This window comes from Arabidopsis lyrata, assembly GCF_000004255.2.
Source record: "Arabidopsis lyrata subsp. lyrata unplaced genomic scaffold ARALYscaffold_5, whole genome shotgun sequence".
In the NCBI taxonomy this organism is placed as follows: domain Eukaryota; kingdom Viridiplantae; phylum Streptophyta; class Magnoliopsida; order Brassicales; family Brassicaceae; genus Arabidopsis; species Arabidopsis lyrata.
This window is the reverse complement of record NW_003302551.1, coordinates 9,540,668-9,555,094: the sequence shown is the minus strand read 5'-3', so window position 1 is coordinate 9,555,094 and position 14,427 is coordinate 9,540,668. Positions and strand designations below refer to the sequence as shown.

Here is a 14,427-nt window from a genome sequence, read left to right as displayed (position 1 = left end):
ACTCAACCAGACATTGAGCGTAAGGAAGAGAAGAGGATGAAGCATTACATCATGACCAGAGCAAGAATCCACAAAGACGCCAACTTTACTCGATTGCTCATACTCGATCACAAGGGTCGAGTACTCTCTTAAACCCTTTAAAACTTTGTCGTTTTGTGTTTTAGGGCTTCCTAGTATTTGCTATAAATAGGTTGTTTCTCTTAATTTTCAGACTAAGTTTTATTCTGCAAAAATAATTAGGGTTTTCTTCATATTTGTAATCCAGATTCCTCTTAATCTATTGAGTATTTGCACTTGATTTCTTCTACAAAGTTGTTCATCTTGTTGAGATCTTGAAGTTATGAAGTTTTTAGAGATTTCTGGGTTTGTGTTCTTAGTTATGAATTTTGAGTAGTGATTAGGGTTCTTGAGGATGGGTTAGGGTAGTTTAGAATCCTTGATCTGCTAGGTGGTTGAGTTTGATTGGTAGATCCCTTATGGATTAGTTGTTCTTAATGTTGATTGCTTTCTGATCAACTGGAATCTGAGCCCAGACATTTCCGCACCCAAAAGGTGTTCGATGAAATGTCTGAACCACTAATTCCAGAGATTCGTGCCTCTGTACCAAGGTGTTGGTTACAGAGAGCGTTTTGACTTTAACTTGTTGATTCGTAATGCCTGTTAGGTTCGCTCTCGTCAATGGTGATTGAGTCTGGGACTAGTTTAGCTTGAGGATCTCTGTTGCGGTAGCACTTTGATTTGGTGATTGAACTTGTTGTCTAGGGATAATTTGTTGAGCATGTTAACCACCTGTAGATTAAGGAGACTTCACTACTCGATTACCCCATCCTCAGGAATTTCTCTTCCAATTGATTTCTCTGCTTACATCGCTATTGATTGCTTGTTCTGGTTACCTGTTGCTTTGTTTTTGCATTTCTGCTTATTTCATTTGAAGTACTCGACCACACACAGTGGTTTGGAGACGGACTGTGTGGTAGAGTACATTTGTTGCAGTTTCTGTTTGGTACTCGACCACATCCAGTGTTTGGCATCAAGCTGTGTGATCGAGTATATTGCCTGTTTCTGTTAGAATTTCTGTTTTTGCATGATCACCTAGGACTGTTAGAAACTACAAAACATGTTACTGCTTGGCTTGACTATGTGAAATCTGATTGCATCTTGATTGCTAGCATCACACCCATTTGGATTGACACCTTAAATACTGCAATGACATGATAGTAATTTATGGATAATTGAGAACTAGTCAAAATCTTACTATCAAATATTTTCCAAAAAAATTATATATGTATTGTTTACAAAAAAATTATTTAAGCTTTGTAAATTCTAAAAATAAAAGGTTAATTTTTCTTGCACTACCAGTTAAAAAGTTCAATACTGAAGAATGTTTTATATACGCCTAAATATATGAAATTCAACATTTTTACCTTCGGTAAGTATATTCAATATGTATATGTTTTTGATTTTACAATAATAAGGATAAAGACAATACAATTATTAGTATTTGACAATAAGTAAAATAGAATTAAATAAAAAATAATTAAGAAAAAATAATTGTGAATTTACCACATAAGCATCAATAACACTTTTTTAATATACAGGCGATATGTCGTAATATTATTAATTATGAATTTTATGATTTCAGTTCTCTTGACGAGAGCTGTTGCTAAAGCTAGAAAGAGAAAAAGAGATTTTGGTAAAGCTTCCTATTAACCTTTACCATTTTGAAACCACCCCTACCATTTTGAAGGTTACAAGAAAAAAAAAAAAAAACAGGAGGCCTAATTCATACCAGAAAGAAAAATGTTAAAGCATTTTTGCAAGTGTATGAGTCGAACCCACTAACTATCATTCTACCACCCAGCGCATAACCAATAGAATTATAAGAGATATTTGGAAAAAGAGGATGGGTAGATTAATAACCATATCCTCGACCGCAAGCACATGTTTCTCTAGCTTATGACCAGGGCCGGCCCATGGCTAAAGCCCATGAAGCAAGGGCTTTAGGCATCAAATAATTATAAGTAGATTTAAGGGCATCAAATTTTAAAATGTTATTGTGGTCTAGTGGTTAGTTTGAAGTCTTTTGTTGTACAGGTCACGGTTTCGAATCCCAAACATGTTAAAACTTTTTTTTTTTTTATAACAGTTTTTCTTAATGGGCCAAATTTTTTTTTGCTTTAGGCACTCAAATAGTTTGGGCCGGCCCTGCTTATGACTAAGACCGGTTCTGGCAACAACTCAGATTCTATGCGTAGATGAAGCTTCAGGAGACCGTGTTCCAGGACATTACATATCCGATGGTTTACACAACCCCGTCATTTGCATTTCCAAATGTTATAAATTTTAGTGTTTGTTTGATTTAATAACTAAAAAAAGAAAAAAGTTTTTCATAAATTTTGTGAGAGATGCACGATTTGGAACAATAATAGAAAAAGGATAGTCAAATTCAAAATAGTTCCTTCAAAATTTCTGTTTCTGTTTATATATCAAAACCATATTAAAAGCTCATGTTTTAGTGTAAAACAAAACTAAAAATTAAAGTTCATGAATTTGTGTGGGATATTTTCCTAAAAACCTATCTCAATGTGGATCCAAGAGGCCACCATGCACACAACTTGGCTTTTACTCTTTGTGTCAGTAAAAAATCTAAAGATAGTAAAGACAGACCAAATCGCAGCCGTTTATTTCCCATATAAAGAAGTACGTACGTGAAATGACAATAATACCCTCGATCCTTAAACCCTCCTCTTCTCTCAATTTTTTGTCTCCCTTTATATCTCTCTATCACTTTTATCGATTCTGCGCAAATTCATGCAAAAAGGGGAAATAAAAAAGTTACACAGTCCCCAAGATTCTGCGTGAGTGTGGTATTGAATTCTTCGCCGTCCTTTTCCATTTATCATATTTTGTTCCTTCTCTTATTTTCCTCTTCGGGTCAATCATGGACTAGAATCAAACTCATTTTCTTCTTTTCCCTCAAAGGTGATATACTAATTTTGTGCTCTGATCATAAAGTTGTGATTTTTTCAATCTGGGTTTTGTTTGTTGTTGATGACCACACTCTACGACACTGTTACTCTGTTTTTTTCCCCTTTTTAGTACAATGATGTTGCTTTTGCACATTAACATTATGATCAACTTTTAAAGTTCATATATGTTATGGGTTGTCTCTTGTTGCAGATAAAGTTTGAATCTTTTTTTATTTGTTAAGTGGTGAATGAATCCTGATGAAGCTATATATGTATTCGTTGCAGGAGATCATATGTGGATCAACAAGTGATCTTGAAGGAAAAAAAAGATGAAGAGAAAGCATTACTTTGAGTTTAATCATCCATTTAATCCATGTCGTAAGTGTTTTAAAAGATCTTTATTGTTTTACCTAAAATGTCATGCATTCAGATTTCAGTGATTGTTACTTTAAACTAAGTCATAGCCTTTGCTAGATCATGGTATTTATAATCTGCTCTGTTTTGTCTATTGTGGCAGCTTTCGAGGTGTTCTGCTGGGGGACATGGAAGGCCGTGGAGTACTTAAGAATCGAGAATGGAACGATGACTATGCGTCTCTTGGAAAATGGACAAGTATTGGCTGATATAAGACCATTTCAGAGGCTTCGTCTTAGATCAAGAAAGGCGACTTTGATCGACTGTACTTCCTTTTTAAGACCCGGTATCGATGTTTGCGTTCTCTATCAGAAAGATGTCACTTTGGATGAAGAGACTCCAGAACCGGTATATTCACTTTCTTCAATATGAAAATCTTCAAATCTATTCGCATTTTCGCTGTTTTGAAACATTTTTGTGTGTGTATGGTGGTGTAGGTTTGGGTGGATGCAAGGATATTATCTATAGAGAGGAAGCCTCATGAATCTGAATGCTTGTGTACGTTCCATGTCATTGTTTATATAGACCAAGGCTGCATCGGTTTGGAGAAGCATAGAATGAATAAAGTTCCGGTACTCGTGGGACTCAACGAAATCGCCATTCTCCAAAAGTTTTGCAAGGAACAAAGCTTGGACCGCTACTACAGATGGAGATACTCTGAGGACTGTTCTTCGCTGGTGAAAACAAGACTAAACCTGGGGAAGTTCTTGCCTGATCTTACATGGTTGCTTGTTACATCGGTTTTGAAAAACATTGTGTTTCAGATCAGAACAGTTCACGAGAAGATGGTTTATCAGATTGTGACTGATCAAGATTGCGAAGGCTCTAGTAGCTCTTTGAGTGCAATGAACATCACGGTCGAAGACGGTGTTTTCATGTCTAAGGTGGTTTTGTTCAATCCAGCTGAGGATACTTATCAAGAGAGTGATGTAAAGGAGGAGATTGAAGAGGAGGTAATGGAGCTGCGTCGGTCCAAGAGAAGAAGCGGGCGGCCTGAGAGATACGGGGACTCTGAGATGCAGCCAGATTCGAAGGATGGATGGGTAAGGATGATGCCATATAGGTACAGTACATGGACTGTTTCAAGTGATGACGATGACGAAGAAGATTGTGATGATGATAGAGATACCGATGACGATTTATACTTACCGTTATCGCATTTACTTGGAAGAAAAGGAAGCACAAAGGGATTAAGTAAGGATAAGCAAAGAGAGATTGTTTTGGTAGACAAAACTGAAAGGAAGAAGAGAAAGAAAACAGAGGGATTTGGTCGAAATTGTGAGCTTTCGGTTATTCCTTTCACTCCTGTCTTTGAACCTATACCGTTGGAACAGTTTGGTCTCAATGCAAATAGTTTGTGTGGTGGTTTCTCTGGAAGTCATTTGATGGATGAGATCGATAAGTATCGTAGTAAAGCAGCAAAATACGGGAAGAAGAAGAAGTTGGAAATGGAAGAGATGGAATCTGATCTAGGTTGGAATGGACCCATTGGCAATGTGGTTCATAAAAGAAATGGACCGCATTCCCGAATAAGGTCCGTTTCTAGGGAAACCGGAGTTTCTGAGGAACCGCAGATTTATAAGAAGAGAACGTTGAGCGCAGGCGCGTATAACAAGCTGATAGACTCGTACATGAGTAGAATTGATTCTACAATTGCAGCCAAAGATGAAGCAACCAATGTTGTTGAGCAGTGGGAGGGGTTAAAGAACACTGCAACCTTTTCTATGGAAGCCGAAGAAAGGTTGAGTGACGAGGATGAGGGTGACGGAGAGACGTCAGAGAACGAGATGCTATGGAGGGAAATGGAACTATGTTTGGCTTCTTCTTACATTCTTGATGACAATGAGGTATATTCATTTTGCAAATCTTTTGATATTTTCCTTAAAACTTGTGTTTAATAGTTTGATTTGAAATTTCAGGTGAGAGTGGATAACGAGGCGTTCCATAAAGCAACCGGTGATTGTGAACATGATTATGAATTGAATGAAGAAATCGGAATGTGTTGCAGATTGTGTAGTCATGTAGGATCTGAGATAAAATATGTCTCTGCACCTTTTGTAAGTGGAAAAAACAACATCGTGTTACATATTTTCGATGAATTACTATTAACTTTTTTGGTGGTTTGGTTTTCATTAGGCGCAGCACAAGAAATGGACCACGGAGACTAAGCAAATCAACGAAGATGACATTAATACTACTAAAGTGAACCAAGATGGAGTTGAGAACCATACTTTCACTATACCAGTTGCTTCCTCCGATATGCCCTCTGCTGAAGAAAGTGACAATGTTTGGTCTCTAATACCTCAGCTTAAGAGAAAACTGCATTTGCACCAGAAAAAAGCTTTTGAGTTTCTCTGGAAGAACTTAGCCGGGTCAGTGATTCCCGCGATGATGGATCCGAGTTCAGAGAAGATAGGTGGGTGCGTGGTTTCTCATACTCCCGGAGCAGGCAAAACATTTCTGATCATAGCTTTTCTCGCGAGCTACTTGAAGATATTTCCGGGTAAAAGGCCATTGGTTCTTGCTCCAAAAACAACGTTGTACACATGGTATAAGGAGTTCATCAAATGGGAGATTCCGGTCCCTGTTCACTTGCTCCATGGTCGTAGAACCTACTGTGTGTCCAAAGAGAACACCATTCAGTTCAAGGGAATTCCAAAACCGAGCCAAGATGTTATGCATGTTCTTGACTGTTTAGACAAAATCCAGAAATGGCACGCACAGCCGAGTGTTCTTGTGATGGGTTACACATCGTTCCAAACATTGATGAGGGAAGATTCAAAGTTTGCTCATAGAAAATACATGGCCAAAGTACTGAGAGAGTCTCCTGGATTACTAGTTTTAGACGAGGGACATAACCCGAGGAGTACCAAATCGAGATTACGAAAGGCCTTGATGAAAGTTGATACTGATTTGAGGATTCTGCTTTCGGGTACATTGTTTCAGAACAACTTCTGTGAGTACTTCAACACTTTGTGCTTGGCTAGACCCAAGTTTGTTCATGAGGTTCTTGTGGAGTTGGACCAGAAGTTCCAGACCAACCAAGCTGTGGAAAAGGCGCCTCACTTGCTTGAAAATAGAGCTCGGAAATTCTTCCTCGACATTATTGCCAAGAAGATTGACACAAAAGTGGGCGATGAGCGCTTGCAGGGTCTCAACATGTTGAGGAATATGACCAGTGGTTTCATCGATAACTATGAAGGGAGCGGAAGCGGAAGTGGTGATGTTCTCCCAGGTTTGCAGATTTACACATTGTTGATGAATTCCACTGATGTACAGCACAAGAGTCTTACCAAACTTCAGAATATAATGTCGACTTACCATGGATATCCACTCGAGCTTGAGTTACTCATAACGTTAGCAGCTATCCATCCTTGGTTGGTCAAAACCACTACATGTTGCACCAAATTCTTCAATCCTGAGGAGCTTTTCGAGATTGAGAAGCTCAAGCATGATGCAAAGAAAGGATCAAAAGTCATGTTTGTGCTTAACCTAGTGTTCCGGGTGGTCAAGAGGGAGAAAATCCTCATCTTTTGCCACAACATTGCGCCGATCCGCCTGTTTCTTGAGCTGTTTGAGAATGTTTTCAGGTGGCAGAGAGGCCGAGAGCTCCTGACCTTGACAGGGGATCTCGAGCTGTTTGAGAGAGGCAGAGTGATAGACAAATTTGAAGAACCAGGAGGCCAGTCCCGCGTTCTGCTGGCTTCGATCACGGCCTGTGCAGAAGGCATCAGTCTAACCGCTGCTTCACGGGTGATCATGCTTGATTCGGAGTGGAATCCTTCTAAGACAAAGCAAGCAATCGCACGTGCGTTCAGACCAGGACAGCAGAAAGTGGTGTACGTTTACCAGCTTTTGTCCAGAGGAACACTTGAGGAAGACAAATACAGGAGGACGACCTGGAAAGAGTGGGTCTCAAGTATGATTTTCAGCGAAGAATTTGTGGAGGACCCATCTCAGTGGCAAGCTGAGAAGATTGAGGACGATGTTCTTAGAGAAATAGTGGAGGAAGACAAAGTCAAATCCTTCCATATGATAATGAAGAACGAGAAAGCTTCAACAGGTGGCTGATTGCTGAAGTTTTACAGTTCAAGTTTCTGTTTCACCATGCCTTTGATGATGATTCTTTAACAGCTTGTTGTATTGTAATATAAACTAATCCCGTATCACAAGTTTGTGTAATCATTCAGCTACAGGATCATAATATTAAATAAAGTGAAACAGATGTATTCATCATACTCTTGTTAAATAAAACAAAACCTCCAAATAAAATCATTTAACAGTTGATTTCAGGAACGGGTTTGAAGAACGTCGAGCTTCTCCTTGATTCACTTCCTTTTTCTGTCCCTTGTCTTCCTTGTTAACATTGTTCACCGGATTCTTCAAATTCAATTTCTTTATCTCTTTTATCTTCGCATCTTCAGTTTCGTCTTTCTTTGTTTGTTCTTTTCCCAGCTTAAGACCTTCTGAAACTTTCGCTTTCCTTACAAGTGTAGTAGCACACAGCTTAGTTGCAGAAGATTTCATAACTGCCTCTGTGCTTTCACTTGTCTGAATCGAAGCTGGAGGATTCTGGACCTTGGATTCAACTCTTGTAACCACTTCTCTGTTTGGATTCTCTGAAGGATCTGTTATTGCCTCGTTAGCTTCTTCAAGCAACCTTTCCTGTTAGTGAAGAACCAGAAAATTAGCATTACGACTAAAGAAAGCAATGGCGGTATGTATATAATCTTTCTTCTATTTTGTGCAATAAATAAGAAATGAAAGTTCTTGTATATAACCTCCAGTATGCTGCTGAATTTTTCTGCCAAAAAAGGAAGCTTGAGTTTGGTAACCAGTGTTATTGCTGCTCTCATTGATTTTTCTAGAGTTAAAAGCTTCATAAGTTCACTGGCCCTTACAAAACTATCACCTGAAAAAATGTAAAGAATCCTGTTGTAAAAATGTGGACAGCAATGGTCTTAGAATCTGAGTTCACACACAACACGAGCACATAGATAATTAACTTACTACTACAACACGAGCTGATGAGTCTTAGTATGCATTTATCTTGAGAAACTTCCAGGTCGAAAGCTTCATCTTCAAGTGCTGTTGTGTCTACCCCGACCAAAGCCATATCGTCCACTCTTCGTTGAGTCTGAGATTAGGAGGAAATGATATATTGGAATTGGTCAAACATATCGATAATTGATACTAGTTTCCAGCAGACTTTGTAATGAGAATGTCTCTAGCTTGGTTACATATAGCTAGAATTCCACACATATAAGTAGAGGAATAAATGTTTTGCAAGAACATGAATTCTCCTGGTATATTCATCCCTGTTGCTTACCCAAAACAAATTTTGACTATTTCAGACACACTTCGGTAGCTCACACTTTGGAGACACGGAGCACACTGCTTATCAAAACTTGACCAGAAAAAGGAGAAATAACAGCAAATTAAAATGGTGTTACAAGGAGAGAGAAAAACCTCGTATAAAAGCAGCTGCTTTAGCATTAACTCATTTTCTAGAGATGCTGCTCCTAAATCTGAGGATGCAAGCGGGAGAGAAAGGTCTAGTATGGTAAGGATTGGTTTAGGTGTCACCTGAAATGGCAGGAAGAATAGGTGAGCCTATATTTTCCAGATAAGTAAACACCTTAATATCAAGAGCGATAATATATACCTGTGGGAAAATCTCAGGGTATTTACAAGCTATACAGTACAAACTGGTTGTATTCAAGCCAACCACCCAGTAGTTTTCTTCTTGTTTCTTCTCTTTACTGGTACTGAAAATTACAATGAATTCAGTAAGTAAAAACACCTTCAGGAAACATGCGTAAGGAGACTTCTCGGAAATTGTAGATAGCTACGGAAAGTAACCTGAAGACTGGGATCCATGAGCCACCATATTGACTAGTAAAAACTCTCAACACACCCTGCAAGAAACCTTTTTGTTGTAATGTGTGTTGTATGCAATGCAATGCAATAGCAAATGAGTGAGCGGGAATGCAAGAAAGCACACCTCAGAATCGTATGAGCTCAAAGAACCTTCGTCACTGAATCCTATCCATGTTAAACGTGAGCCAGGGGTTAAGGCAACACGGCCTTTCAACTCCTGAGTCATTTTGGATATGTTAAAGACTCTGAATTCCATCACCTGCAAATTTGTGAAACAAGGTTGAGGCGAGGATGCATTGTAGATAATAACCTGACAGTATATTTGTTGTCATATGGATCTAGATGCCATCATCTCGAAATATGTACATTTGGAGTGGGGATATTGTCCAATTTTGAGAAGGTTATTTTCAGTCCCTACTGTAGTTTAGTTTAAGTCCAGAGTTATTAAAAATTGAAAATTTCTACAGTGAAACCACAGAAAAAAACAAGAAAAACTATCCCAATTAAGATAAATTTATATTAGGTTTTTACTTGGTTTAAAATAAAGATCCCTCTGAGGACTGAAAGAGGCATTCACAATGTCTAAGACTATAGAGTTTAAGAAGCTTAATATCGGTATCAACACATATTGACAATGTCCTTTCACACTATTTACTATTTAGGGGATGCCAAGTGACTCCAAGGTTGATCTAAGCAGAGAACCAGTGAGAAATGATACCTACCTGTTCATTTGAAGGAAGACACTCTGAAACATGAGTTACCACAGCAAGATGATCCTTGCATCCTACTGCAGTGACTACAGGCCCATCAAGGGAAAGAATATGTTTCTGCAAGAAATGACCATACTTAATCAGATCAAATAGACAAAGTATATCAATACTACGGTACATATTACACACTACCGTTCTGTTTAAGTTAGTCAAAATCTGTTCATGCCAAAATACACTGACTATATCTAAATCCTGTTGTTGTTTCAATTAGTTCAGTGTTTTACGAGAGCTGCAGATTCTCGTAGTAATTATATAGTTGCGTCAATAAAACCTTTTCATCTAAAAATACTCCAAATAGAGCCAAACAGAGGCACAATTCACAACAGCGAGTTAAGCAGAAAATCATTATAACACTTAATGGTAAGCTATGACCGATCGGCTGTGTAGCTGATCAGCTTGCATGAATTATGACACATGATAAAGAATAGAGTATAAAAGGAGAAACCTGTAAACCACCCTCGCTAAATATGCGAAGCAAATTGAGGCTTGTAACTGCAGCAACCCAACCAGAACCGTTAGCAACAACCTTCACCTCTTCACCTTCAAACCTCATTGTCCACTAGATGTTTCAATCAAAAAGTAACCAAGTCATTTATTTTCCTATCCTGGTCCGTAATTTCTGATGAATGTTGTGTAAGTAATGATCCTCTAACCTCACTATTACTGGCCCAGCTTCTAAATGGTCGATACATCAGAACACTCATGTTCTTTTCTCCCTTGCAAGGATTTGCAAAGACACACCCACTTTCATTAATTGATGCCATAGTGAAGCCATAGATGTCGATCATTGATGAAACTCGTGGACCTCTTCCAGTATCATGAAAATCTGTCTGCATTTAGAGAGCAAGCAAAAATAAAAAACCAAAATTACACAAAAGAACCAAGTGTGTGACCCTTTCTTTCTGAAAAGCCACTATAAGGAAAACATCAAGTTAGAAGTGTAACAAATGTAAGCCTCAAGTACCTCAATACGGGAGTTCCCCTCATGTTCAATTGTAGTTATACATCCCAATATATTGTAACACAAGAACGTCCGTTTTCCTGGTTCCAGTGGTGTTGCACCAGGTTGAAAGGGACTTTGCATTTTGTACTTGGTTGATGCTGAAGTGCTTTTAAAAGCCCCACTTCTTGCACCCTGCTTCTCTCTATGTGCTCTATGTGATTTTTTCCTGTTTTCAGATGCCGAAGGTAAGCTACTCCCATCATTAAGCTCCTCATATGCATCAACATCATCATCAATCAAAGTTTTCTTCCTCAATCTTTTCCTGCTAGCATGATGAGATTCTCCATCATCACTATCTCCCATAGCATCATCTAAACTTTCAGATGCACGATAAATTTCTTCCTCGATTTCTTCATCAAAATTAAGAATCTCATTCCTCTTCTTTGGTAGTATATCTGGAACACCCACTGTAGGAGATAGCATGGATGATGGAACCAAAGATTCCCAAATTCCGTATTTTCCCTTGGTATCAATGACCGACAAAGCATTACAATTCGGTTTCCAGGCCATACAACATATCCTCTCCTCGAATTTCTGCCTGTCTATGTCTTGTTTCTTATCAACATCCCAGAGAAGAACTTGTTTATCAAGACCAGATGTAGCTATATACTTGCCATTAGGAGCCCACGTTAAATAGCATATAGCTTCGAGATGATCACCTCTCAAGGCAAAAAGCTTCTCCCCAGTGAATCTATCATACATCACCACATCGTTTCTCAAACCAGGCACGGCAAGGATTCTTCCATCAGGGCTCCATCTAGGAATATTCACAATGGAAGTGTTGAAACCTGTGTCGGGCGCAACACCCTTAAGGGTAAACGAAACAATTCCGTTTTGAAGTTCCCAGCATAACACAGTACCAGTTGTGTCAATCGAAGCCAAGAGCTCACCATTAGGGTGGAAATCTAAGCCGGTCACAGGTCCTTTGTGCCCTTTCAAAACTCTAACAATCGAACCATCAAATGTATTGATAAGTTTGATTCCTTCATCATCTCCAGCAGCTGCCAATAGACTCCCTGAGCCGTTAAACGCAAGCACGCGAATCGGAAGCGTAAATCTAGTAATATTCGTCTGAAATTCCCCACCTAAGGCAAAATCAAAGGAAGAACTTGCAATTAAGAAGGAACTAACAAACCTATAGCTTGAAATCAACAAATGTCGCTAAAATTTACACTTCCACAAACTTATCAACACGAATTGAAATGTAATTGAGAATGTGAAGAAGTGATTTGAATTATGTACTTGGGAACTTGTAGAGCTTCACACAATGGTCAATAGATCCGGAAGCGAGGAAAGTAGAGTCGTTGCTAAGAGCCAAGGCGGTGACGCCGTCTTGGTGATGTCGAAGAATCGTAGGAGGTAAAGTGGAAGGAGTGAGTCCGTCGTGGACGGAGATTGAGGGATCGGTAGAAGATGAAGTGACGAAATGTTCGGCTTTGTGGTCCCAGAGGATAGAGCAGAAGGCGGCGCTTCCGCCAACTTTATGGGCTTCCCGGAGCTTTAGCGATCGTGATTTCATCGGAGATGTTGATTCTCTGGTTGGTTCTAGGGTTTAGTTCTATCTGATTGATTTGGGCATTTTTAGTCTTAACCTCGATTTTGGCGCCAGTTTCAGAGTGGGTCTCGCGGGATATTGGGTCCGAATGGGAACAGCATTTTTTGTTATGCGGGAAAAGCGGTATTATAGTGCGGTACGGTTCAACTGCGGTACGTGCGGAAGAAAAGTATTTGCGGGATAAGTGCTGTTTGTACAAAATAAACGGTACGGGATAATGTTTGATTGGTGAAAAAACTAATTGCGGTACATAATAAAATATTTGAATGGTAACAAATCAATAAGCGGTCCAGATTATAGATTATATATATATTAATGATTAATTAATTTTTTTGTTAATGAAGAAACAATAACATATAATTATAAACCGTTAATACACAAATTGATCAAAATATAAATTTAATTTTTTAACATACATATTGTTAAAACCGTTGAATAGTTTCATCATAAAAAAAAAGTACAACATATTAAAAAAGTATTATCTATTATTTTGATTTCCCCATAACATATTTGCAATATTGTCTCTTATTTGCGTCATATATTCTCCATCTGCTAACTCTGTTGCATCCATGTCACATACATCATGCTCAAAATCACCGTTGTTTATATTTGTTTCTGTCATTACATCTGCAAAATCTGCATCTGAGAAATTTGAAATTCTGATGAAATTATGTAATCCCACTGTAGCCATTACTACTCTTTTTTGAATGTGAACATTATATCTTGGGAAATCAGAAATAATCCTCCATTTTTTCTTCCAAACTCCAAAAGTTCTCTCGATAACCGAACGTAAAGATGCGTGACATTGGTTGAACAGTTCATGTTTATTCCTTGGAGGAGGACCAGAATAGAATTGTGACATATGATATCTCACAACTCGGTTTCGTGATGATCTATAAGGAGCCAAAAACTCTTGTTTGTTTGGATAACCAGAATCAACAAGATAATACTTCTCTGACGGAGGTAAAGGAAATTCAGAATCACTTTGTTGTGCCATTTGCAAAACAGCTGTATCATGACATGATCCAGGTGCTCCATTCCAAATATATGTGAATAACATATTCAAATCACATATTGCCATTATGTTCATTGATGCATTATCATGTCGATTCCAATACATTCCTTGTAACTCAGGCTTTACTTTTACGCATACATGAGTTCCATCCATAGCTTCAACGAATCCACTAAAATATGGCCAATATCTCCGATCTACCTGAAGTCTTTCAGGAATTCGATAAAGTTCTTGTCTTGTTGGAGTTCTGATATAATCACATGCCAATAATTCAGTAGCCGTAAGAACTTCCCTAAATTTTCTCTGCACAGTTTCTTGATTTCTGCCAAATCTTAAACCAACATCTCTTTGAACTTCATTGTGCCCACATATCCGTAGAAACATAGCCACACTTTCTTCAATGCTAATATTTAGTGTTGGTTGTAGACCGTAATTTGTCTGCAACATATTACACAATGTTGTGAAACATGGAAGTGACATCCGTAATAACTGAAGACAGGCAGCATCATCTTGTTGTAATCGACGCCAAATATTCCTCCATCCCAAACCTCCATCGGTTTGGACTGGTGCTCTTTGAAAATATCGATCATAATAAGTCAAAGCTGGTTGAATTACTAACTCTTCAAATTGTTCGTTTTCTAAATTCCACAGTTCAATTCTTTCTTCGTAACTTAAATTGTTGAGTCCTTGTGATCGTAACTGACATATACGAAATGCCTGAAATTTAATACAAACGATATGTTATTAATCATAGATTATTTTACAACAACAACCTAAACATAATTCAAAAATAAACTAAAAAAACAATATTTATTTCAAAACAT

The 14,427-nt window shown here is 38.2% G+C and overlaps 3 protein-coding genes across 5 annotated transcripts; 1 reads left to right on the top strand and 2 right to left on the bottom strand.

The window, feature by feature from the left end:
* Nucleotides 1–2,782: 2,782 nt before the first annotated feature.
* On the top strand, nt 2,783–7,619 carry LOC9311653 (SNF2 domain-containing protein CLASSY 1). Of its 3 annotated transcripts, none has more exons than XM_021024638.1 (6): nt 2,783–2,867; nt 3,255–3,347; nt 3,487–3,731; nt 3,821–5,230; nt 5,303–5,440; nt 5,520–7,619. In XM_021024638.1, exons 2-6 carry the CDS (start codon nt 3,299–3,301, stop codon nt 7,452–7,454), a joined length of 3,777 nt encoding a protein of 1,258 aa, XP_020880297.1. In that variant the 5' UTR covers nt 2,783–2,867; nt 3,255–3,298; the 3' UTR covers nt 7,455–7,619. The 3 variants fall into 3 exon arrangements, with proteins under 3 accessions (XP_020880297.1, XP_020880295.1, XP_020880296.1); XM_021024636.1 differs by having other exon boundaries at nt 2,783–2,982; XM_021024637.1 differs by lacking the exon at nt 2,783–2,867 and having other exon boundaries at nt 3,030–3,347.
* Nucleotides 7,548–12,638, bottom strand: LOC9311652 (WD repeat and HMG-box DNA-binding protein 1). Its single transcript, XM_002875538.2, has 12 exons — nt 12,279–12,638; nt 10,998–12,121; nt 10,687–10,863; nt 10,479–10,592; nt 9,986–10,090; nt 9,388–9,522; nt 9,246–9,301; nt 9,049–9,151; nt 8,853–8,969; nt 8,394–8,520; nt 8,165–8,295; nt 7,548–8,048 (listed from the first exon to the last, which is right to left on the bottom strand). The coding sequence occupies exons 1-12, from the start codon at nt 12,553–12,555 to the stop codon at nt 7,656–7,658; spliced, it is 2,859 nt and encodes a 952-aa protein (XP_002875584.1). The 5' UTR covers nt 12,556–12,638; the 3' UTR covers nt 7,548–7,655.
* Nucleotides 12,639–12,955: 317 nt separating this feature from the next.
* On the bottom strand, nt 12,956–14,092 carry LOC9311651 (putative nuclease HARBI1). The gene has a single exon (XM_021024044.1). The coding sequence runs from the start codon at nt 14,081–14,083 to the stop codon at nt 13,070–13,072; it is 1,014 nt and encodes a 337-aa protein (XP_020879703.1). The 5' UTR covers nt 14,084–14,092; the 3' UTR covers nt 12,956–13,069.
* Between the last annotated feature and the right edge of the window lie 335 nt (nt 14,093–14,427).

Bases quoted from the DNA above. Each gene is read 5' to 3' on its own strand.
- LOC9311652 (XM_002875538.2), bottom strand. From the start codon at position 12,555: ATGAAATCACGATCGCTAAAGCTCCGGGAAGCCCATAAAGTTGGCGGA. The intron at 9,302-9,387 runs GTGTGCTTTCTT...GGTTTCTTGCAG, and splicing joins TGAGCTCATACGATTCTGAG to GGTGTGTTGAGAGTTTTTAC. The intron at 8,521-8,852 runs GTTTTTCTCTCT...TCCTAATCTCAG, and splicing joins AGCAGCTGCTTTTATACGAG to ACTCAACGAAGAGTGGACGA.
- LOC9311653 (XM_021024638.1), top strand. From the start codon at position 3,299: ATGAAGAGAAAGCATTACTTTGAGTTTAATCATCCATTTAATCCATGT. The intron at 3,348-3,486 runs GTAAGTGTTTTA...CTATTGTGGCAG, and splicing joins TCATCCATTTAATCCATGTC to CTTTCGAGGTGTTCTGCTGG. The intron at 5,441-5,519 runs GTAAGTGGAAAA...GGTTTTCATTAG, and splicing joins AATATGTCTCTGCACCTTTT to GCGCAGCACAAGAAATGGAC.
- LOC9311651 (XM_021024044.1), bottom strand. From the start codon at position 14,083: ATGTCACTTCCATGTTTCACAACATTGTGTAATATGTTGCAGACAAAT.